The sequence below is a fragment of the Xiphias gladius genome, chromosome 16 (genome assembly GCF_016859285.1).
Source record: "Xiphias gladius isolate SHS-SW01 ecotype Sanya breed wild chromosome 16, ASM1685928v1, whole genome shotgun sequence".
NCBI classification, from domain to species: Eukaryota; Metazoa; Chordata; class Actinopteri; order Istiophoriformes; family Xiphiidae; genus Xiphias; species Xiphias gladius.
In genome coordinates, this window is record NC_053415.1 from 8,117,008 (window position 1) to 8,143,072 (window position 26,065).

Sequence of the window (26,065 nt, forward strand, 5' to 3'; positions counted from 1 at the left end):
GTTATTACTTTTAGCAGGGTTAGAATTATGCATCCTGATATTGGCTGAAACATCTACAGTGTGAGTGTCAGTTGAGCCAGACAAATCCCTGATGTATTCTAGGTATAACATGATATATGCTATGAACACTAAAACTGAAACTGCCCTTGAACAAGGCACCAAATCCTTAAGTGCTCCGAATGTCTTGTGCTATGTCAAATCCCGTGATTTGTGGATCCAGATGTATGAAAAGGTCTATATTTGTCTCTGTATGTAGTAGATGGAAACATAACAAATACTGTGTAACATGGCTGTACTTATGCTGTATGTTATCATATAGATAATGGAGGGGACTGCTGTATAGAGTACAATCTGTTTGAGAAAATCTTTTAGATGTCTTCCCCCATTTTACAAGTTTCATGGGATTCAGACATCAGCCTTTCCACTTTATATATCATTGGTGCTGTGAAGCAATATTATTTTCTTTCTGCATGCAATCTACTGCTTACTCCCAGCTTCCTCTTTGCTCACCTGAATCTCATGCAGCTGTACGCCAGTGAACGTATGCTGATGAAACAACAATAATTTGTTGTTTTCAGAGCTCAGATATCATATTTGGAGTTTCTGGATAGTTATCTGATATAACTGTGCTATCCTTTGTCTCAAGACGAAGGCAGTAAAGATCCAAGCTCTCTGAGCTGTGGCAGCTTTGGACATGTGCTGCATGTGCACACTCGTTACCCACATGCACATCTATCTTTCTGCTGGCTCAACTGCTTCACACTCTGTCCTTGCTCTTCTGGAAAACAGCAGTCCACCGCAAAAGTTACGGGGCACATATATTACAGTCATACTCCCCTTTCAAATTAATAGTCTTGATTTAAAAATGTCTCTTTTTCTTTGTTTTCTTTATTTAGTCTTTTGATGTGTTTTTCTTCATTTACAGACACTGACCCACTCTGTTATCCTGCACTCTTCGCAAACCACATAGCAGCACCAGTGAAACTTGCAGTTGCAACGTTCGCTCCTCGTCTGCTGCAGGATGTTGTGGCCTCTCCCGCAGCACAGACTTTCACAGTTGTCCATGCCGGGGCTGGTCTTGTTGCAGATCCGGCCCTGCGTGCCGGCTGAGTCCGACCCCAGGTCCCGTTCACAGAAATCTGGCGACTTTTCAAAGTAGACCAGTTCGTTGATGCTTGGCCGCCGCCGATGCGTGTGGTGGTGGTGATGGTGGTTGTTCTGATGATGGTGATGGTGGTGGTGGTTGTGGTGGCTATGATGGTTATGGTGGTTGTGGTGGTTGTTGTGGTGGGAGTGGTCGAGCTGTCCGGTGTTCCGGTTGTGAGCCTTGATAAGCGTGGCGATGTGGAAGCGCTCTTTGAGGATTGAGCCCACCACACGGAACTCTGGGGTAACTTGCCAGCAGGTCTTTAGCTGGCAGCTCCCCGACGTCCCGTGGCACTTGCATTTCCTTCTCATGTGGTCAAGCACCACCTGCGACAGACAGAAATGAAGACAGACAAAAAGAGAGAGTGGGATGGAGAGAGGAGATGAACAGAGGCGAGGGAGTCAGAGGAGGGACGGAAGAAAGAAAATGAGAAGGATTAATAACTTTGCTGACCACTGGTTGCATTTGAAGTTTAATATGTACAGGTACAGTGTGTTGCACGGGGCATGTCATAGTTCATACTGTGCTGGCTTTACATCAGTGTCCTTCATTAGTTTGTTCCTCTACGCAAGCTGTAAACTTAAAGACACATAATGCCCTGAAGAGATTGGTCCCACATTTAAACAGCCAGGTGGTCCAACTCTGAGCTGTTTGTCAAACATACTGATATCAAATAACACAGACGGATGCAGGTATTACCCAAACAGATAGTCATTATTCATCTTTTGGCAGCAGGGAATTACTCCAAGCATGACCCACATGTAGTACCACATTAGGCATCAGAGCATTACAGTATTTACATGTTTTCGCTTTAATGGTTTAATGCTGGCCAATGGAACCACAAATGGATTGTTAAAAAGCCATAATGTATTGTTTTGGTTTTATAATATTTCCAGAAACAGCATGAATGAAAGTTGAAAGCTTTTGTTTCACTGTAGGGCCTGAAATATGAAAATACTACATTATGTACAATTTAATTTTTATACTGGTCTTTAAGGTCTAAAAGAATGTTTTTGATGTCTGCAGTGCATCTTCATTCATAAAGAAGCACAAACACGAAGTGTCCTGTTTCGAGCACCAACACTGCGGGACCTACCCACCCTTCTTCAGTGGCACACACCCAGAAACCCACATACAAACAGGTATTGTACATCCCACATGGCATAAATGGCATGTGTGTACATATGTATGTGTGTTTGTGTGTGTGTGTGTGTGTTTATCAGTCATCACCCTTTCTTAACTTTAAGATCCAATTACCAACAGGAACACAAGGCCACCCAGAGTACTGACAGATGCTGCTGCCGCCCCTATCCACACATACACACACATAATACTGACTTCTGCGCTTGGTTTGTGTACTGTAAGTCTCAATTTCATGTTTCCTTGTTTCATGCATAAATGAGCGGAGAGTTGGATGAGAGAATGAAAATGTGATAAATTGAGCTACTTGACTCATCTGTTTGGAATGAACAAGTGAAAAGTACAGCAAAAGAAAGAAACAAATACGCCCAAATCAGGTTACTGTTGCAAAACCTCTGGAGCTGGAAGATTATGATGCATCCATCTAGAGCTGCAACAAATTCTTAAAGAAATACTGCTTTGCTCTGACTTAAAGGCTATGCAAATGTGCTCATGTGAATATTGGTTTCTTACTTATTCAGACAAATTTATACAGTCTTTGTTGGTATTTAAATTTAGGTTTGGACATACACTAATGTTTATGTTACTATCACTCATCAAACTTGCCAGTAATGTAGAGCACTACAGAAAATTAAATGATAGAAACTGATGCTGTACCTTAAAATCATTTAGATGGTATTTTATAATAATTATGCAAAAGAATGCAAAGTATTTTCAATCTTTGCATCACTGCATGCTTTGTTCATAATATGTGTTAGGATAACAGAAAGTGACTAGAAACTATGCATTTTAGATAAACATGGTTTTTCTGTAATTGAGAGTGTTAAAAAGAAAGTTTAAAGAAACTGTGATCAGTGGTGAGGACAGGCTGTAAGACTTTATAGTAAACAACACTATAATAGCTAAAACAGCACTTGCCCTGAGTTCAGATTGCAGCGTTTGGTTCAGTTTTTACATAAAGGCAGAGGCAACCCCAGAATCACAAACATACTGGCCTTAAACACACAGCAAAGTCTGTAATCATAAAACGCTCTAACCCACTTAAACCTTAAGGAGACAAACTGACCTAGGAGTCATAATTGTATCCACATTGCTACTGTTTGATGGTACTTTCACAACAGGATAAGGGTTTCAAAGGGCAGTAAAACAAAAACAGCTAAAAAAAAAAAAAAAAAAAAAAAAGTGTTATTTCTAATGACAGTTATATTTTTGCAGGGTGAAAAATAAAAAGCTAAATTGTTCTGGTAGATTACGAACCACAGCAGCATGTCTCAAACTTTTTTATGTGTATCAGAGTATAACATGTTCTTCCAAAAACTGTGATCCCCATAAAACCATTGCTTTCCAGTTTAGGACATCTGGTTTCCATACCTAATGCTCAGAATGCACCAAAATTTAATTGACCATTTGCTAAATCCCTCCTCTGAACAGCTATTGTCCAATCTTAGTTTAGCAAACATAGCTAGGCATAGCCTGTCAAGGGTGGATTTGTCCAAGGGACTGGAGTATGACCAAAACTCTGCATTTAAGGAGTTTGGAGGATGGTGTCTTTGTTTTAGCATTTCCAAAACTGACAGTACAAAAGCAAAAGTTTAAGGAATTTTAAACAATGTTGTTAGCTGCTCTTACATAAGCTGTCATTGTTAACATGGCCAGCTAACTACCTACATCATTCACAACCAGAACATCTATGACCCTGCTGCTGGAGTTAGAGTTCAGGCTAACATTAGTATGTCTATCCTTTTCTTTTTTGTTTTTGGGGAAGTTTTCATTCTAGCAACCCCAGCCAACATTGTCCGACATAGTTTTTTTGCCACGTCATGCTCATGTTAAAAGACTTATCTTTTAGCGTTAAAAGTGAAACATACCATACATACAAATTGGTATGTAAGCTAGACAGCCCTATTTTATTCCAGTGTAATCTCACATTTTTCCTTATTATAGTCCACATAAAATAAGACTCATGTACAGTATGTAGCCATCAAGGGCATATTTAAAAACCCTTTGTAAGATTCTAGTCTTAAAACGAATCAGCTGGAAACATTAAAAACTCAGCCGGAAACAGCGATTTCAACTAACTCATATAGCTAGCCTTAGTTTAATTAGCTTGCTAGTGAGGAATGGTTTTCAGTCGGTAAAATTTAAAAGTTGCTGGCTAGAAATCAGAAGGCAGACATTGTTTAAAAAATTACTATGAAATTTAAGTGGAATCTGCCACCTTACTCTGTAAGTAAATATGCCACAGTTATCATTGTGAAGTGCATATGTGCTGTGCGAGAACAGAAAGCTTGACAGGCATAGCAACAACTGGGGTGCGGGGCTGAGCAAAAGGTCATTTTTGCCCCCGGTTTCTAATGTATTCTTTATGTGTAACTATAAAAGGATAATGCTGAATCCTAGAAGTTGGATTCATTTTGTCAGACACAGAGCCAGTTAGGTTTACAACTTGTTGCTACTCAGCTTAAGTCCAACCTGTTAACCGATGGCTAGGCCTGTAACAGTTGTTTAGTTTTACGGGGAATAGCACTCGATTTAAAATTTAACACCTGCCAATTCAACATCAAAGTAATAACATCTATGAGTTCTGTTTTATGGTGGAATTATCCATTAAACACCCAAGGCATGCTGCTCTGACTGGGCAGAGCTTAAAAAAAGTTTGCAAGCTCCTAAAACCTCAACAAAGAACATAACTCCAGGTGAAAAGTACTTTGTATTTGGGGGGGGAAATGTCAAATATTCCTTTGACGTGTAGTTGAAAGGCAAACAGGTACAATCCAGACCCTTAACTGGTAATAGGAAATAGGAAGCTGTCTGCTCTTGCTATATTACGTCTGTAAGTATGACATGTGAAGTGCTGATCTATCTTACAGATAGCCAGGGGAAACACTAGTTAAGAACATTTTGTATGTAAGTACAAATAAAGTCATAGGGCAAAAAAGCCCCTGAATTAATTTGACGTAGTGAAAAGCAACATTGCATTCTGAATTTAATGCTGATTGACAAAAGTATTAAATTTGTGACAAAAGTTCAAATGCCTGACATTGGTTTTAATAATGACTTGAAGGAAGAAATGAAACAAAAAAAAAACCCTGAGATCATTTACTTGTAGATTTATTCAGTTTTTAGAAGGTCTTAACCTTTACCGATCTAACATAGTGAACTTCCAAATCACTCATCAAAACATTTTGACAGTATTTTTCAGATGTAGACCACTCTGATCAGACTGGATAAATTATCAGATGAAAGGCTGTGATTTTCTGGTTTCTGCCTGTTCCTTCCCATTAGTACCTGGGGCTATGGTGTGTGTAATAAAGACAAGAAAGAGAGAGAAAACACAGAAAAATTTTGTGTGTCTGTCTCTTTGGCTGTGTTTGCAATATCTGACTTGACTAAAAGGAAGAAAACTGATGCATGTGATTTATTGTTGCCCTGTGGTAGATCTTGGAGAATACGACCTAAGGAGATGAAGGGCTGGTTGGAGGAGGGGCTGGGTCGTGGAGCTGAAGGGGGGTGTACAGTAAATGTGGAAGGGAATGGAGGGGAGGGGAGGGGAGATGAGATGAGAGGAGGGGAGAGGAAAGGAGAGAGGAAAAGGGGATGACAGGAGGAGGAGATGATCTTTGGATAATCTCTTTGCTGTCCCTCCACCGCTTGATACACAAAGGCTGGTTGTGTGTGTGTGTGTGTGTGTGTGTGTGTGTGTGTGGTTGTGTGTGGTTGTGTGTGTGTGTGTGTGTGTGTGTGTGTGTGTGTGTGTGTGTGTGTGTGTGTGTGTGTGTGTGTGTGTGTGTGTGTGTGAGGGTGTGTTTGGGTGTTATTACAAATCACTGGTGTGTGTATAGCTGGTACTCTATCTAGGCTCAGTCATCATGTCCTGCTGCTATTAGCCACCTAGATTAGATTGTAATCTGCAATCCTATTTAACCTGCCATCAGATGTGTGTGTGTGTGTTGTGGCAGTGTGAGGGGGAAATATGCAAATATTGTAGATCTTACACAACATGAGACAGAAGCTATAAAAAGCTTGCTTGAAAAGAACACTTTGTATAACACACTTACTTTGAGCTACGGTGTTGCATGTTAATGTGCAGAGACTCAGTAGGGGCCTAGAGACAGGGTTTGAGAAGAGTAAAATAGGTCACTGTGTTAAACAGGGAAATAGCTTATGGTGTTTAGATGAAACAAGTAAGGATTATCTTATGATACTGGATATGGTTATTGGATATAAAGATGGAAACCTGCTAATATCTTCTCCTCCATGACTTACACTTTGGCTCACACTGCACATACGCTACAGAGATGTAAATAATTCAAAGTCAGTGGTGGACCACAGTTAGAGACAAACATCTGGCAAGTTTTAATTGGCTTAGAGAGTGAGACAGAGGCGTCTATAAAACAACCCCAGACAGAGATCAAATACGACATGTTGGTGGCAGATTAGGACTGCAGGCTACATAATACAGTAGAGTGGGGATAAGTACAACATATTGGAGTAGAGCAGAGCAGACTACCCTGCAATGAAGAGGAGGGATGAAGTAAACTAAAGATCAGAGCCTTGTTAGCATAATCTGATGCTGAAAGTGGGTCAGAGTGCATTAATTACGTAGAGGTACAAGACTATTTTTTGGGTTTTTTTGGCTTTAGTGGAGAACAGACAGAATCAAAATATAGCAAACACGAAGAGAGAAAATGAGGGTGATGGCATGCGACCAGGTTTGCCAGGCAGAACTGAACCAGAAGAGTTACAGTAAAGTGTATTTGACAATGTCCTGTTTTTTGTTTGTTTGTTTCTTTTTTTTTTTGCACATCAGCAGATGAAACCTTTGGTTGACAGGTTGTTTTTTTTTAAAAGTAATTTTAAACAAATTTTCATTCTTTTTTTGTGTTAGAATAAGTTTAGTACAGTGTGTGTTGGTCTAATTTTTTGAACATTTACCACAGTACCTTTAGAAATAGTCAGTTATTTCTAGAACATAATGAGGCGGATTTTTCATTTGCTGCATGCAAGTGTCTGCTAAAGCCCTGTCATAATGAAAATTGTGATTCAGGACAATGGTATGCCTAAGGGGAAATATTACTACACTGATTTTAGCCTGATCTTACACTTGATTTTGTCATCGTGACCTAATGTCAAGATTTGGTTGAGTCAGTACTGACTAAGTGGTAACGAAGGAGTTGGTGATGACTTACAGCATAGCTTTTTTTTGAAGAGGTAAAGTCCTGTGGCATCACATAAACAACAAAACAAATGGAGAGAAGCAACAGCCAATGAGGAATTGAGAATTTTTTCCAGTCTGTGCTTGTAACACCTTTTATAAGGGATCCCACACCATAACAAAATGTATGACATTGTGCTCCTTGCTGTGAAATGTGGGATCCCCATCCGTGGCTAATCACAGGAAAGATGATAAGTCCGTAAAAATTAGCAACTTAGGTAAATACTAGGGCTGTAGACAACCATTGAAAATCTTGGTCGACTGAAATCGTACCTACTCTTCAACCAATCGACTGGTCACGGGAAGAAAAAAAATCTGCATGTTATCTCTAGATTAACTGAATCAGCAACAGTGCTTTGAGTGCACTCTACCTGGTAGCATTATTGGTCTAAATGAATTATAAATAAACATAAAAAGGTAGTATTTGTAGCATATTAATTAACTTTAACCTAATAATTTTATGCTGAAATGATAAGACTCTGAGCTGACCAGCAAGCACCTGCCAATATTCATGTTTTTCAAAAGTAGAACTATATCAACTGGTGATCCCAGCAAAAGAACGATTGAGGAATATACATTCAAAGCCTCAAGTGTTTAACACGAAAAATTGACGGAGTAGCCTAACGCAATTAAGTTAGCCTACTGTTTTTAGATGAAATGCTGGTTGCTGAGCCATGACATGCAAAAAAAGTTTACACTCAACTTTTTGATCATCTGTTTAAAGAAAAAAATGTAGCCACACCTTCTTTGACATGGTGTCCGTTAGTTTGGGGCCAACTCTGAGTACATGTTCAGTAAATGTTAAATAAGTTAGAGCTAGCAGCCTCCATTAGGTTGGGCGAGTTCAAAATTGTGAAAACGGGGATTTGTTTTCACAAATTTGAACTCGTTCGACCAATGAGAATTTGGACAGATGAGAGCATATCGACCAACCAATCGAGCAGTCGACCAGGAGACTGCAGCCCTAGTAAATAAGGTACGTGTTCACCATGTGGAGGCACAGTAGTTGAGCAACTTCATTCCAAGTCATAACCAGCGACATTGCACCAGTATAAATTTTGCCTTGTTGTCTGTTTTGTTTGGTGCATTGAATTCAATTGTTGGCCAGTCCCTATGTCATCACCACTAACCACTTTTGGGAAAATCCTAATGTGTATGCATTCCACAACTGACCCTTCTCACTGTTAAACAGTAGACTAGTGTGCATGCTGCCTTGTGTGTCAGTTCAAAGACAATCTACTAAAGACCCTTTAAAGCCAAGCAGAAAGCCAAGGCAATATCAAAGCACACAAACAAATCCCACAGCAGCACATTAAGCCCAGACATCACTTTAAACAAATCAAACGCCTTGCTTCAAAAGAACAGTTACTCATACACAAATACACACACACACACACACACACACACACACACACACACACACACACACACACACACACACACACACACACAGGCAAACACAATGACATGCAATTACTGAGAAAAAGCATATCTACAGTATACAGTAAGTCCTATACTACATTAAAACGTGTGTGCATGTGTGTAGTATTTACTCACTGTTAATTGCACACAATGTCCACAGCTCTCATTTAGAGAGTCTAATAAAATGTTATTACCAGCATAAGCACTTCCACCTGCTGAGCTTTTACTGTGAAACATTTGCCTCTGTGTATTTCTGTATGAGTGTGTATGTGAGTGAAAGAGAAAGAGAGTTGTAAGGATGGAGTTTATGAGTGTATGTTTGTGTACATATGCACATGTATGCGTGCATGTGTTGGTGTGTGTACAGTGTGCGGTGGGTCAGATCAAATGCTCTGACTGTGTACTGTCAGGACACAGGAATGCTCTGTACACCACTGATGATATGAACTGGCCTCTGAGGAGCACAGGACTAAACCCGCACTAATGTTGCTGTGTTTGATCAAACACACTTTGCTTTTCGTGTGGGTTCTGAGTCAATGAATTATTGTAAATGGGCTCTCCAGAGCATTTTATCATCACTCAAAGGTTAAATTAGGCACAAAAGCATCTAGGAGTCCCCCTATTGTTGGTTTGGATCAAGCTGGGAAATTGCTGCTAAAATTCATTGTGGTTTAAATAACTTTTACAGTATCTTCAGTGCTCTGGTGAAGCAATGTTGTGTCATAACACACACAAAGTAGGCCTTCCATTGCCTGAAGACAACAGGTGTGAGTCGCAAAGGTCCTTTCCTTTGCCACTGAATGTTTTATTAGTACATTACAATACATTATCAGTTGGTACAGTAGAGGCTGATATAAGACACAAGTGAATCCACCTTTTGCAAAGAGAAAGCTGATGTTCTTTTAGAGTAGGTGCAGATTAATCACAAAAGAATATTTGACATCTTAAATTAAATTAGCCTCGGGTGGGTTAACACAATCAGTTGCTGTGTTTCTGTGGCAGCAGGGGAACCATTACCAAAAGTGTGAAAACAATCAGTAATTAGCTGAGGAGCAAAACAAGTCTTATGCTTTCCACTGACATTTGGTTATGAGAATCAGGCAGTCATAATAGTCCATCACATGATAGAGTGACTGGCCATAGAGGATTTGGCCACAAATTTGATTTGGAACAACTAGCTACTATCATATAGAACCACACTTGACCATTAGCTCATTGGTCATAGTAGCTTGCAGAGCAGTATCATAGTAGGAGTCGTGTGTTTGGATGTCAGTCGCCACAAGCGTTGTTTACATTTTCAAAAGAGTGTGGTTGTGCTGCAATTTCCAATTCTCTCTGTCCTTCTCCTGATCTAACAATGAAGGAGGTGTGGCTAGAGGCCAACAGTCCTGCAGTGTCTGCGCTAAGCCCACTTTTGAGCAATCCAATCAGATCTGAAGGATTTCATTTGAGTCCGTTTCGTGACTATACCGTTCCCATATATTCAGTTTCACTCTGAAATACATTATATTTCGAATGATAAAGATGCTCAAACTGCAGCTTCATTGCGACTTTAAAGACAAAACTTCACAGTTGAATCATTACTGGCACATTTTCCTGCTGCACCTCCATTCTCATTGTGAAGATAGCCAAGAGTCGACAAAACACTAAAGACACAAGCACCATCATGAGCATAACCTTAGAGTCGGGGCAAATGTCTCAAATGTTCAGATGATTACCAGTATTGAACTGTGAGTTGCCAAATGTACATGTTTAAAAATGAGGTGAGAAGGATTTGAAATGCATAGTTTCCTTCCTGAAAAGGGGCACACCAGCTCTCCTTACTCCCCTGAAGTCAGGCCCTGATGGTAAATTGTAATTACCAGAAGACGCTTGCCAGTAACACGACTGTAGATTGTTGCATAGCCAGCACTGTCACCACCTGTCTAATGAACAGACAGGATTCAACAGAGCCTCAGCATGGCTCTAAGCTCTGCAACATGAACACAAGAAAGCGTGCCAAGCATTTGTTTTGAGGTGTGCTCTCTAAACGATTGAGAAAAAAAAAACTTGGCCAAGAAATTTACTGCCTTGGTGAAGTGTTTCCATGTCATAAGCAGAACCTTCAAACATGTTATCAAGTCTTTAAAACTGCTCTTATTAACTACTGTACAGTAGTGGCTTTTGGTTTACTACAACAACACAATGGAAAGCTGAACTTCACAGCAAAATGAATGCAGAATGCATATTACTTGGCTTATGAAATTATCAATTCGTATCAATAAAAAAGAAATTATAAATCAACTCAATGAAAAGACTTTTATCACTTTTGTAAAGGAACTTTCATATTAAATAGAACCATGAATATTAAATCAGCAATTACTTTGATTTACAGTGTGTTTTCTCATGTTTTAAAATTTGATTGGAAGGGAGGTATCTAACAATGACAATGCTTGAAATGAATACATTTTTTATTTTCTTAACAATTATTTTTCCTCCGCATTCAAATTATTATTTTGCTTTTGCAAGTGTAAACAAGTAGCTGATAAAGCCTGAACTTTTCGTATGTATAGCGTTAGTTATATGCTGACATCATAGGTAAATAAAGCTCCCCTCAACAGAAATTTCTTTTGCCTCCTTAGTGTACAGTATTATTTCTGTGATCAGCCCTGCTGGAGAGAAGTTAGTGGAGGCAAAGCGGGAGAGGGGGAAGAGGGGAGGGAAGGAAGGGCGAATCTCTTTCTACTTTCCGCCCCGGTGTTTGAAGTCTAAAATCTTTTCAGGGTTTTAAACATCTGTTTCCAAACTGCCAGCAGCCACTAATTAGGGCTAAAAACAAGACGGGACGTCGTGAGAACGGTGGGGTGGGCATGAGGCGACATGCACGCCCCGCTAAAAAACCACCGCATTCCTCTGCCTAAAGACTACTTCTCTGGAAGGGGGGAGTGGGACAGGGGGTTGAGGGGAGGAGCGGGCTGGAGGAAGGTGAGGTGGTGGGCTGGTGGGAGGAAAGAGACACGGGAAGGGTAGGCATTATTTTGAGGCCCCACCTGTCAGTGTTTTCTGTTTGATTCTAGGGGCTGTGTGTGTGTGTGTGTGTGTGTGTGTGTGTGTGTGTGTGTGTGTGTGTGTGTGTGTGTGTGTGTGTGTGTGTGAGTGTGTGTGTGTTTTGTAAGGTCTTAGAAGAGTTTTGTTGTGGCTTTCTATACCATGTGAAATGCTTGGAATTTTACAATATAACAGCACTGCAATGACTCATAGTAAGTTGCTTTCTGTCGCTTCCTTCTTTTCTCTGTCCTTCAGTGCCCTCTCTCTGTTTCTCCTTCTGTCTCTCTATCTGTTTCTCTCTCTGTTTCTCTCTCTCTCTCAGTCTCTTCAGTATTGCTCTGTACATTGCGCCCATTCAAGCTGTAATCTCCAACCTGGCGTGAGATGTAACAAATCAGTTAGACCCCTCTGAGCAGCTCTATGTAAAAACGGATTTGGTATTGTACTGAATGCCCGTAAACCCCACGAAAGCCATTAAGATCATATGTAATTTGAACAAAAGAGTAAGAAGGTTTGGATTCACCTCTTTGCCAATCATAGCTGAGTGTCTGAAGATGTGTTTTGTTTTGTTTTTTTTGCTGTGTAAAGGTGACGTATAACCAGATCTATCAGATAAGTCAGCAGGCAAAAGATTTCCGCTTTGAACCCTGCCAAGGTCATCAGGGGTCATCAGGCTTGTGTCAAAATGCAAGAGGCAAAGGTCAGGATCACTGGGTGTCGTTTAGTCCCTGCTGGCCGTAACCAGAGTCTTTGCCAAAGACAAGGTATAGGCTATTTGATGTTGTTGACTTTGAGTCATAGTTTTTTCTTGTTAGAAGGAAGCCCCAACTCACTTGGCTGGACATTTGCAGCCTGGCATGCTGAAAGCAAAATTTACTGTGAGGAATCTGAGAGCCAATATTTAGCTTTTCTAAATGCCATTCTGGAAAAATGAAACTGTAAATTAAATTGAAGATAAGTGTTGCCAGTCATAGTTTGTTTTCTTTGAGCTACTGTTTTTCTTGGGATGTGATTACATATTCTTATCTTGAAAGATTTTCTCTAGGGCGATTCACCTGCCAAATGGTGGAACTGGCTTGGTTAGATATACTTGTTTATAATGTATAAGCTCTTTTTGAGGATTAAGATTGTTGAACTTTAACTTTGCCATTAATTTGTTTGTGCCGCTGAACATTGACCTCCTCTAACACACACACTTCTAAATAAAGAAGTCTTGCAAATCACATCTCGACAAATTTATAACACATCTCACTAGCGAAACAATTTTTTCTTGCCCACACTAAGCAACTATACTGCCAACAGATTCAAGGCCAATACAGAAGAGAAACATGAACTTGATTCTGACTTTCTCCGCAGTTCTACAGCGATTCTGTCAGTTTTTCAAAACATGAGCAGTGATGTTTTTTTTTGCCAGCCTTTTGCTAACTGAGCTCTGTATCTGTAATTATTTAATTAGGTGTCCTGTATCACATCATGGAATTGAGATTATGCCTATTGTATAATAAAAGTGACACTTAAATGTCAGGCTAATAGTTAAATTGGTATCTATGTCATCATGTCTCAGTAAAAGGTTATTATTTAAAGACAACAGTCAGTGACAATGATATATGACCATAACCACATGCCACTGTAAAATTATCACTGCAGGTGCAAAGCTTGGTGATCATTATTATTATTATTATTTAACAGCCATTTATACTTATCTACACTTGTGTTTACACTTTCTTTTTTGTAGTCCATCATTTTGTATTTTTACCCTATTAGAGGTTTCCACACCTACTCACAAGAAAGGGATAGACAAAACAGAATAAAACCTGGGATGTTTTGGATGTGAGAAAGTGTATTAATCTCTGCCACCATCCAAGGGTCTAATTATTGGGGAGCATGTGGCCTCAAGAGGTAGACAGAGAAAAGTCAACATACATGAGGCCATACTGTGATCCTGTATGTTATCAAGTTTCATAACCTTACTTACTCCATCCAAACAAAAAGGGAAGGACCCAAAAGACAAATGATTCTCTTTCCTTGGCATTTGGCTCATGAACTAATTACTACTCATGTCATATCAGCCCTCACCCAAAGTTTACTCCCATGTCCAAATCACTGATTGGGATTTATGTCACCAGTTCTACATCTGTGACTATTTCTACCATTACAGCTAGGCCAGCTGTTGTTAAGTTTGGCTGACGTGCTCCACATTTGTGTTTTGTCTGCATAATCAAGGAAACCAGAAGTAAACTGATGGAAAGATACAGGCCCAAATTACTCAGGAGGAAACAGGGAACAATGAGCAATTTACGACCTCTTCTTTTCTCTGTTCCACCACAGAGCTGGACATCGTCAAGGCCTATCACCATCATTTACATCTTTCTCTTGCATTGCCCAAGGCAAAAGACTTTTGGAACTAGTAAGCTAAAAGAATTGTAAATACCCACCATACAACTACAACAACAACAACAAAAAAGGTATGTTTTATTATCATGGGTGTCTGAAGCCTGCTTCTCAGCTGCAAAGATACTGTAGCTTTCTGACGCTGACTACGATTAACCTCTTTGACATCCTGACTGATCTGACACTAATTGACATGACACAGCCAGCACACATCCACCATCATAACAAATCAAAGATCTAGACTGACAACTTCCCCTATCTGTCAGAGAATTTGGAAATGTTTTAAAATGTTTTCAAAATACCACTGAATCATTATTATCACTTCTTCTTATATTATACTGTAAAAAAAAAAGTTTGAGTTAAGTGGAAAGTTACTCTGGACATACTGTATGTGATAATGTAATCCCCAAGGCTGTGTGTTAAGGCAACTCTAATACGTAAAAGAAGAATCAGACTGGAAATTCCCACAGTGGCCACCTTAACCAATACACATACTTCTCTTTGCTCTGCACTGGGAGAGGGTAAAAGGTAAGAGGCCCCTTCTGAATAGTTAGTATAAGCAGATGAACTTGAGCATGCAAGATGGTTGACCCATAATGATATGAAACAATGGTTTGAAAGTTTTTTCCCTGGGTATCCTGTTTCTAAAACTACTTTTTTATGCAATCAAAAGTGATTAACTAATCTGTTTGCTAACCACTATAACTCCACAATAAAAAAACAACAACAACCGAAACCTATAAATATAAAAAAAGACAATTATAATCTACTGCAACTGTATCATTCTTCTTCTTGTACATATGAATAAATTACTTCTAGCACTAGCAGCCAGTAAACAGGCTCACACCCTGTCTCTCCTTCATCAATATTGTTGTTTTCCATACGGTTCTTCTCCAGACCATGTATCCTCTCTTCAGCAATAGTGTTTGAGCTGGAATTTCTACAGTAGTTCCATGTGTTTGTAGAGAATACAACTGTAGTTGTGATAAGATAATTCCCCTTTGAAACACATTTTGTCAGGATTGTTGAAATAAATGTAAAGAGTTTTGATAAACATCACATTCTGATTCAAAGTACTTTCGGAAATCTGATTCCCTGTTATTATTTTGTAATACCTGAACTGTAGAGTAAGGCTTACTGCAAGTGGAGCTTGGCAAAATCCCTATAAACAGTCTTTGCCGGCAGAAATAAACAGCAGTGTAATACTGACAGGCCACTGTTGACCTAGCCAATTAAATCAAACTGTGTTTTGCACTATAACGTTATCTTTGGCCCAGTAGCACTCAACCCACCCACTATCCACCTGTCATATTGTGTAGTAAATTATATTACAGATACTTTAAAACTACTTTATCACCCTTTCTCACAGTCCAGTGATTTAGTAGTGAACTTTCATAGAGTTGTGACAGCCAGATTTAAAAAAGAATGGTCAAAACTAAAACAGCAGAAACCTGGATCCAGTTGCACCAGTTGTTCATGAGTTCAAAAAGCCTAGTTCTGACCTTTTAACGCAGCTCATCTAATAGGCTAGGCTATCAAAACGTAGCTAGGCAAGGTTCATTTTCTGCAGGCATTGTAGATTGAGCCCAAGCTGTCAAACTTTAATTGGCTGGCTTTGTAACATTTCTTTCCGAATGCATCACCAATAAAGAAACCATCAGAAGAGCGAATGATGAACGAAAGGATGTTTTGCAGCCTCTTCATCTTGACCAGCTAACGTAAGAGGGGTAGAAAAAAAAGAATTTCATTCACTGTGCCGTTCAAAGCTACGGGAAACAGCTTTTAAGGTGGAATGTTTTCTTGCATGTTACTCAATGCACAAGTTGACATTGTGATTCAATCAATACTTTAAATGTCAATATGACAACTTTTACCATTCGATTTGTTTTCATTGGCTCTCTTGCATGACATACGCTTTAGTGATGTTTGGATCTTCAGTCGCTTAAAAAAAATGTTTATGAATTTCAACCGGATTATGCAAACTGTGGACTGTCGTTCCAGTGCGCTCAGCAGCACTACAATGGATTTGGGCATGCGATATTGGTGGGTGTCTGATAGGTTTAACTTGAATCAAAATCTTGCAGAGCAGTACAACAAATATTGTAGAAGCAATCATACAAGCAATAACACACACACACTCACTCACATCCTCTCACTTCACACTCACCTGTCTCCCAACTCTATTATTGTGCAGCCTCATTCGGGCATGGATGTCTTTGTAGGTCTCACGGGCATCCAGGAAGTCCCGCGAGAACTTCTCTCCAAATTCCACATCGGGGCTGCAGCCGCCCCACTCCCAGGAGTCCTGGGGTCCTGGCAGGTCAGCGGGGAAGTGCTCCATGACGCCGTGCACCATACCCTTCCCCCGGTGGATGGCCTCCAGCTGCAAGCGGTGCAGTTTGATGCGAAAGGCCTCCTCGTCCCCCCGTCGCTTCTCATCACAGCCGCATGCCTTCAGTTTGCCCATGGAGCAGGCGTTGGCCACTGCATGCACCACACCTGCTGCGGCAATGGCGTACGCAAAGGCACTCTCCCTAAAACCTGTGGGCGAAGGGAGATAATAGTGGTGTAAATATATAGCAAAATGTGGAAGTTGAAGTGTCACAATCAGGAAAGAAAGTTTGAGAAAGGAAAGACTGGGATATTTTGCCTAAAAAAAGTGTCATAACACAGCTTAGTCCATGCTTAAAACATGGAAGATGGAATTTACTCTCTAAACTAACACCGTGCTTCACAGCTATATCCAAAATGACATAAGTATGAGGACTGACTGATTGATATGAGGACTGTGTCAGCATTTGGGAATGTGCCGTGTTGCTTTTAAGAAGCCACTGTAGAGGCATTACGAGTGTTATAAAACGGAGTTTATCTAAAATGTTAAAACATTTTCTTTAACCTGCAGGCAGAACATACCAGTGTGCATGTGTCATGAACTTGTCAGGTGAAAGGAGAAGATTACCAGGTGAATGGATGATGGAGGATGATATCTGCTAGATAAAAATCCAAATTCAGATGACTTTGACTATGGTACTCCTCACAGGTGTTTTCTAGTTGTGGTACATTTTCTATTTTTAATCCAAATACTATCAGAATTTTAACAAAGCTATTTAATTCCCCTCATTAAAGTTGGGTTGTAAAACCTTCAGATGTAAAGTGATTTTCCTAGCCCTAAAACTCAGTTTAACAACAGCTAAATGAGCAAGACGAAGAAATCTTTTAACTTCTCTGTTTGCAACTTGTGTCACAATGCTTAGTTCGTTTGCACTTCAGCGCTGCTTTGCATGTTTCATTTGATGCATGCTCGGTAACGCTGTAGTAAAAGAGCTTCCTCTATTTTGATAAGGATACACATAAGAGTTTATTCACAGGTTTTTATACACACATGCCAAATCTCATAAAACTAAGGGAAACATCTAGGACAATAGCAATTAAGTGTTCCAAACATTTGCGTACGTCGCCACTCTGGACTGGCTGAACATGAACAGACCCCCCCCCCCCACACACACACACACACACACACACAGACTCCCATCAGAAGACTCATACACTGTTACTAAACAGGGCTGTGTCTCCTTCAGTCTGCCTTACTGCTTATATACAAGATATTCACCTGTTAAACTCACTGCCGTCTAGTTACATGTACCACCTACTGCATTTAAGTGACTAGAAAGGTAGCTAAATAGTTCCTGATTTTGTGGTTCAGCACGGCAGTAAACATCACAGGCCCTGAACCACATGGGATGCATTTCAGGCTTTGTATGCCTCCCTCTGTCAGTCGCTCTCCATCTTTCATGGATCTTTCCATGTCATTGGGTCCAGGGTGACTGGCAGACTTGGTCACTGACTTACTTTTCTGGCTGACTGAGTGGCATCAAATGGCTGGAGTTTTGTCATATTATATCTTGCAAGGAAAGTTTAGGACCAAACTGTGTGTTACTGTATTTCACGAGCGTGTGTTTAGCTTAGACAGCCCCATTATGCAATACCACAGCTTTTACCTTAAAATCACTTCAAATTGGCTCAGGCGGACTACTGCATGTAGAGGAGGTGGCTAAACGACTGTGTACATGTAATCTCTCTATATGATATGTGACTATTGCCTTTACAGCTAGACACATCCCCTTCTCCTTGAGAAAGTCTAACTTGCATGCAGCACATGTAATGAGCAACTCTACCACAATCCCTAATTCAGAAGACTAATGTTACAGTACTCTTCTCTTACACACACGCATACACACTGGCAATATAAACACACATACACATTCACCCTATCCATGTTGATATATTTCTGGGGCCAAAAAAATCCATGTACAATTGTGGAATCTGTGAATATTGAAGGATGAAGTAAGACAGCAGCATTTGCACCCGTACCCTCTAAAGTGTTTGTTGTTGGATATCAGCTTACTGCCTGTGAGCTTGGTACCCTCAGGTTCTATAAAAGAAGCCCCACTGGCAGTCACTTACTGGTGTAGAAAACAGTGAAGATTATAATGGAAACTTGTAAAGAAAACATGAAAAGAAACCACTTAGGGGTTTATAAGCACACTGCTTGATGGGGAAAAGGTTCAGGCTGCTTGTTGGAGTCGAATAAAAAGCTAATAAATGGAACTGCCCCTTTTTAGCAATGTTTGATGTTACTTCATTATTTATACATTCACATAAACTTGATGCTAGTTTGTTTTTGTCAGATATAATGTAAAGTTCGACACATCTGCTATCATGTTGGAACAAATAGTTGGAGGCGGCAGAATCACCACAGGCCTACGTGGAACAGAAACACACACCAACCGACAGAGGTGGTGTCACTATAGCGCAACTATACTGGCATATGTATCCGAGAACAAAGCTTGTGTCACTCCATCAACCCATGAGACCATTATCTTGCAATATGATGGATAAAGAAACACATTTTTGAATCAGCTACCATTATTGTCACTTTCTGAATGATCACTGCCGTGCTCTGCTTAAGCTTTCGCGAAACCAAGCTGAATTCGAGGTGCACAACTTGTGCAGCTAAAGGCAAAACTAAGTCCACATTCAGACGGACTTTTGCCCAGTGTGAAAAAACTTACTCTTACTCTTCCATCCACAATTATGTGTTTGGTTTGATACCAGAAAAAAAAATGCACATACACATTCTCTGAAATTATACTTACTACTGTATATAATTTGACTCACTGTTTCCCAGTCTGCCCCTCCCCCCCACCCTGCACCTTGACTCACACAAGGAGGGGGAAGCGAGAGGGATAGCACTTAGGCACATCCTCATACATAAGAAGCCTGTTTTAGCTCTAGCTCTGCTCTGAGCCGGACTCCCCGACTTAGGCCCCCGGAAGGTTGGGAACAAATCAATCTAACAAATAATTCACCGGCTGTGGCACGCCCGGCTGAACTGATGGCAGAGGAAGTGGCAAAATGAATTAAAGATTCAAAGGAAACTGTCACTTTGTGTGACAGAAACCGACTAAACAGGTTTATGCTTTTGCCACCGAGAGTTGGGAAAGTGCTGAGAGCAAATTCACAAGCATTTGCACTGGCAAGGGAAGTAAAAGCATTAGGAGCAGCCCAGCGAGGGAGGACACAGACACAGTGACAGAGAAAGAGAGGGAGAGGGAAAGAAAGACACAGAAGTAGAGAGAGATTCTCCTATTTCCGTCTATCCATGTCTCGCCTGACGTCCTCTTTAGCCTAGATTTTAATGCAAGCTAAACGGGAATGAACATGGGCCCATAAAAGTTATTACAGACCATCAGCTGAGAGATCCGTGGCAGAGGCAGAGAAGCTCCAAGCAACATCTAAGACACCAAAACAAACACTTACATGTAAAGCACCTTATATCCTACTCAAATTCAGTAATACCAGTTTTAACAGAATTATTACATGTCCTAGTGTAAACACTGCTTCACAGGTGTTTAAGAACACAGATAAACGTCTTGCTATAGTGTAAGAATTGTCAAGCAAAAATACCAGTTTGGTGTACAGTATTATGTATAAGCCTTGTGTGAGACCATGTTGTTTATTTTTCTATGGGCAGTTACACTGAGAACTTGTGCTAATCAATCAAACCGTTCCATCTAATCCATGACTATAAATCTGTCTCAATGAAAGCACTGCCAGTAGCTGCACGCAATAATGGCTGCAGCATGTTAACTTGCATCAATTTTTTAGCTTCTGTGGAGGGGAACGTATCAACATGTAACAGATGAATCATCCAATTTAAAGAGGTTGTTTATGTCAGTGGTTTGGAGTTTCTGCACCCGAGGCCAACCAGGGATGCCAGACAACTAGCAACTGCCTCTACTAATAATGACAAACAGCCTTTCAATGAGTCAGTGAGGAGTGAAAGTACGTCTAGAGGTGTGTAAGCATATACTGTAGTTCAGAGGGTTTTTTGTTAAAGTTCTGTGGCTGTTGCAGGATATAAAGTCCTCAGTAAGGGTTACAAACCTAAAGTTTCAGGATTATATTGCACGCCGATTAAGGAGAACATAAATTTATGGCAACACTCCTCAAGGAAAAATCTAATGCATTTAATATATATTTTTTTTTTTTTTTTTTTACCACGAAGGTTTCCATCAACAATTCATAGGGATATTTACAAAAACCTGGTTTCCACACTTTTTTCAAAAACTTTTTATACACTTTTTTAATGCTAATAATGCAAAACCTATATTTACAGTTTGCTGACATGCAGTACCAAAGCACTGACCAAGCTAAAATAAACTCAGTCTAGTGATGATCTCAACCAAAGCACTATAATGCAAGTCTCAAGTCTAATTTCTCAGCAATTCCTTAGAGGTTGGATGCAACATTGGCATAAAAGTCTCATAATAATTCAGTTTTGAGCACTATCTTCTTCCTCATTTGGTGCAATTAAAAGGGAACTCAACTCTAGGCTCCAACTACTAACCACATTGTGTGCTGCTCATCTATCCAGGTGCTCAGGCTACTAAGAAACTGATGCCTTTTCCAGTCAATAACCTGGGATGAGTCCATCTAAAGGCTTCCCAACTCTAAAGATCCTCTTTCATCCTTTGTGGCCGACTTGCAAAGATCCAAGCACTACAAAGCGTCAGAGAAAACCGATCTGCATGAGGTTTAGTAATCTGGAGGTGACTAACTGCTTTTGAAGTTACCTGCTCTTTTGTATGGGTTATTGCGGAGACACAGTGAGGTGGTTAGAAAGTAGATACCAGTGTGCTAGTCACTAAAGATAGCCTAACCATTTGGAGGACTTAATTGTTGTGAGATAACATTGAAGAATTGTAACGATGGGGAAAATGATCTCTTTTTACAGTATATTATCCCAGCGCTTGTTTAGGACATGTATCTTTGTGGCAGCTAATCTTTCTTAGCCTATCCTTTCAAGGTATTCTATTAAAGTGTGTCTGAGAATGAAACCACAGCCTGTTTGAAGACCAAACCTTTGAACTTAGTCCATTGTTTTTTTCAGCAGGTAGCCCATAGTGGCATCTCGTCTCTGTACCGTAAGGTACAACCCCTTTAAGGTCCTTCTTAGCTGATAAGAGCCCAGTAAGTTTCCTTTAATGGGTATTTTATAACTTTTAAAAATTGAGGATTTTGCTTCCCAGAGTTTTGTAACTCAAAATTTTCCTGAAAGAGATGCAAAATGCCTACAAAACAGGCAGATACTGAAATTTGAATTAAAATGAAATTATACACGTGGCCCATCTCTATAGTATACTTTTTTTAGTGACCATAAAGCTGACCTCTTTTAAAGACTATGCTGTCATAGGGTATTTTGTTCCTAGTCTCCAGGCTTGAGCAGTTCCAGCGGTGCCCTCTGAACTGGTGCTGGCACTCGTGGATGGCAATCTGGATTCCCTGGATTGCTGAAGCTGTCACGTCTGGGTTCCGCATGCACACCTCCAGCTGGCGCCGCGTCAACCCCGGCAGTGTCAGACACACCGTGTTGGCATTCAGGATTGGGTCAATGTTGGGGAGCTTCAGGCCCAAGATTTCATTGGAGTCTACCCTGCATGGAGCACACAGGTCAGGTTACTGACAAGACAAGCATACAACTTATCAGTCCTTTTGTCTCTGTTCTGTCCACTTCTGTTGCTAACACATGTCTAGTTAGGACGGGTAGGATTTCTGTTCATGTTCCTTGGATGTCACACCAACACTCAGTTCCCACAGTACGAGACAGGGGCCCCACTTGACGGTCCCCAGTATAGTTGATTTCTGTAAAACCTCAATAATACACATGATGTGAGTTAATGCTTATAAAACCAACTCCAGATGCTTTCAGAAGGGGAAATGAACTCACAAATGTGTTTGTTTTTGTTTTTCAGTTTGATTCAGTTTATGATCATGCAAAGTTGTCACCAAAATAAAAACAGAGCTGCAACTGTTGACTTTGACATATTTTGGCAAAAAAATAGCCAATGGCTCTTGGGTCCTTTGGGTGATTTTACAGGAATGTTATCTCATTTTAGGTTTCTGACGTTATATAGCTACTACAAATGGCTGATTTAAATGTATGCTCTAAAACATGAATATGTACATTTTGTGTTAATTTGTTTGTCTCCTGATAATCACTTTGATGTTGCCTTAACTGTGTAAGATGATAGTTATTCAATGGAACAAGTGAGCTGAAGTGGGGAATGAGGGAACTGCACCTGTGTGAACTACTGTTACTAGAAGTTCTAGTAACAGCTTTACACACACACAGAGAAAATAGCACCTTACCTGCCCCATAAAAGCACCACAGAATATATGTAAGCATATAAATTCACTGTGTTTTTAGGTCTAAGATGTGTCTCTGTCCTCTTGCGTCTGTTGCAGATCAATCATGTGAACAACAGTAATTCAGCTGACAGCAGTCAAAGCTCTTTTCTACTTCACAGAGAAATAGTAACAGCAGTAACAAGGAAAACACAGGCTGCGCTGATGATGGCTTGAGAGCTGAAATGTGCACAGCTTTTCTTTTCATTATCATTACAAGTAAAACACAGGTTTTGTGTCTCAGTGTTTGTATGACTGAGACACACAACCGTACACACAGTGAGGAGCGCGCATGGCTGAGGGCAAACACTTACACATCTGTATACACACAAGCTCAAGCACACCCTGACATGCGAGCGCAAATACCCAGGTGTAGGGAGGCATGTACAGTAACACTGACAAAAACAAACACACACAGCTGCAGCACATTTGCATACTTCTTTCCAGTTTTGTTGATATGTGTAACTTCTGCACTTTTTCTATTCTGCAAGCCTCTATATCAGAGAAATAGACTCGAACGTTCACGAAACACTTTGTGTGCTTTCTGAAAAAGCAACCAGCTTTGGACCGGAATCAAAATTGAAAATACAGCTGGCCGTTACATCAAATGTTCATTTGCATGTTGGTGTCCTACTTTCTTGGTGGCATTGCATTTTCATCTGAGTGCCTCTATCATTCCAGTTAGGCTTCTGTTGCTACCTGTTGTGTTTCCTGCTGTGAGAGTAGACCTGTTTCAACAACTATCTTTCCAAAAGGCAACTTTTTATTGATTGGCAACATTGTTTGGGAATGAGAAAGCAAATAATAGGTGACAGATAATAAAACTGTGGACTGTAGACTAATGATTCATTCTTTATTTTCTTTATTTTATGATTTATGTTTTTTGTGTCTTAGCTTAAGCACACGTGTCAGCCAGAATAGTGAGGGTTATTCAACTTTTACTTGCATGAATGAAAACTGACTTTTCTGTTGTTAGATTTGATGTTTATTCATTCACTGTATCCCATCGATAACTAATAAGATGGGCTAAGATAAAAAAAAGTTTTGTAGGTTGTAAACACAGAATCATAAAGTGAGGAAATAAATATGCTCCTTAAATGTATTAAACCAACACAGAGAGAAACTTTTTTAGCTTGAATTCAGACATCTCGTATTTATTTCAACTCACCTTGTATCCAAGAGACAGATAACCACCAAGACGCATGTTATTCTGAGGACTGTGTGTTCCATTTTGTGCCTTGTAATTATGAAAAAAGAACCCAAAAAGTTAAAAAAAATAAAATAAAAATAAATAAATTTTAAAAAACGGAGTTCAAAGTCCAATATTCCGCCTCAAAGTTTAGGGAGGACAAAGCAAAAGAGCGGCGTCGGGTCAGGTCCTGCTAAAAGTTGGCGCTGGACTTGACAGCTCCGACTGCCCAGAGTCCAGATGTGCCAGCCAGCGGCGCGATACTCATTCAAGAAAAGTTTCATCAACCTCTCAACTTACTGAATGGAGGAGGTTGCTACAAGTTTGAGGAAGAGTCAGTCTTGTCTTTCTCACACACATCCGTACACATCCCGGTATCTCCGCCGACAAGCTCTTTGCATTGGTGTAACATCCGAGAGAGACGGCTGATCCAAGATAGGCGCTCAAAAAGAAGTCTGCTTGACTAGTGATTTTTCTGTGCGCACCGATAGTCCTCTAAACTACTGCACTTAGCGCTTCGCCAGCCCACTTTTTTTGCGTCACTCGGGGAGTAGGAGAGCGCCGAGGGAGGTCAAGTGCCTCATTAAAGCAGGATAGAGATCCTTTTAGATAAGGAAACCAAAAACACTTAGCCTGCGCCCTCTGCGAGGGAGAACATTTGTACTCGCTGGAGGACCGATGCTGAGGATTAGGATGGTAGCGAGGAGGATGAGGAACGCGTTCCAAAAGAAAAATGCACTTTTGCGTTTGAATCTGGGGTTCGTAGAGTTGGTGAAAAGGATGATGATGAAGAGGGTTTTGAAGTGGAGGAGGACAGCATGAGGATAAGAATCATGACGAAGCCCACACTGCAGTCATAACAGACTTTTTTTTTTAGTGTATTTTAAAAACTGGCAGTTTATGATGAGGAGGTGATGAAGATGGGAGACCATTGCGTTGTTTTTTCCTCGAATCAGACCATGACTTGGACCGTGACCCACTCCTCTGTTTGTGGGCATCTGTGTATTTAACTTCTTAATTTCATGCTTTAATTAATTACTTCACTCTTGGCTTTAGTTCTTCAGTTCAAACTTTGTATTTCAGAGTGGATACCCTTTAACACCTCCACCTACAGCAAGGCTTTTTTCCCCACTGGTTTGACTTGAATTAAAGGGGCTCTCCGCTGTGTGTGTCATTTTGGAGGAAGAAATGTCCTATATAGAAATATACTTGATGCTACTTATCCCATAATGCATCCCACAGCATCTTTTCATTAGACCCTCCCTGACTTGTACCCCCTGTTGACATCATAGGTTAGTTTCTCGGACCCTACAAAGCTCCTCCACAGCCACAAAAGACTTTATACAATTGTTTTCAGAGGCTGGGTAGTATTAACCATGTCAAGTAAACTGATCTCAATGTGAAAAATCACTGGAGTTACGCTTTAATTTTTTTTTTTTTTTTCCCCCTCAGGGAACAAGCTTCTATTTAAAAAATTAAGATGTGTATTGGAGATGGGTTTGCAAAATATGTATTTTTTCAATGTGAAGACCCTTTTGTGCTCTGTAAGAAGAGAATGCATCGTAAAGAAATGAGGGTTTGTTAAAAGTGTCAGCTGAAGTACCCATTGCTCTCTAACCTTCCCTGTGTGTCACGGCCTTTAATCTTTGGATTTAAATGGCTATAAAGTAAAACAAAAAGCTCCCTTGTTGATGAAGACCACATGATATCACTTATCTTAGTGCTTTATGTGAAGCTTAGAATAAAGATTCAGAAACCACAAATAAAAAGGTTTTCCCCCACCAGT

The 26,065-nt window shown here is 40.2% G+C and overlaps 1 protein-coding gene across 1 annotated transcript; it reads right to left on the reverse strand.

The window, feature by feature from the left end:
- Positions 1-719: 719 nt before the first annotated feature.
- wnt10a (wingless-type MMTV integration site family, member 10a) lies at positions 720-24,362 on the reverse strand. The gene is made up of 4 exons (XM_040148550.1): positions 24,259-24,362; positions 22,073-22,338; positions 16,510-16,883; positions 720-1,473 (listed from the first exon to the last, which is right to left on the reverse strand). Exons 1-4 carry the CDS (start codon positions 24,318-24,320, stop codon positions 916-918), a joined length of 1,260 nt encoding a protein of 419 aa, XP_040004484.1. The 5' UTR covers positions 24,321-24,362; the 3' UTR covers positions 720-915.
- Between the last annotated feature and the right edge of the window lie 1,703 nt (positions 24,363-26,065).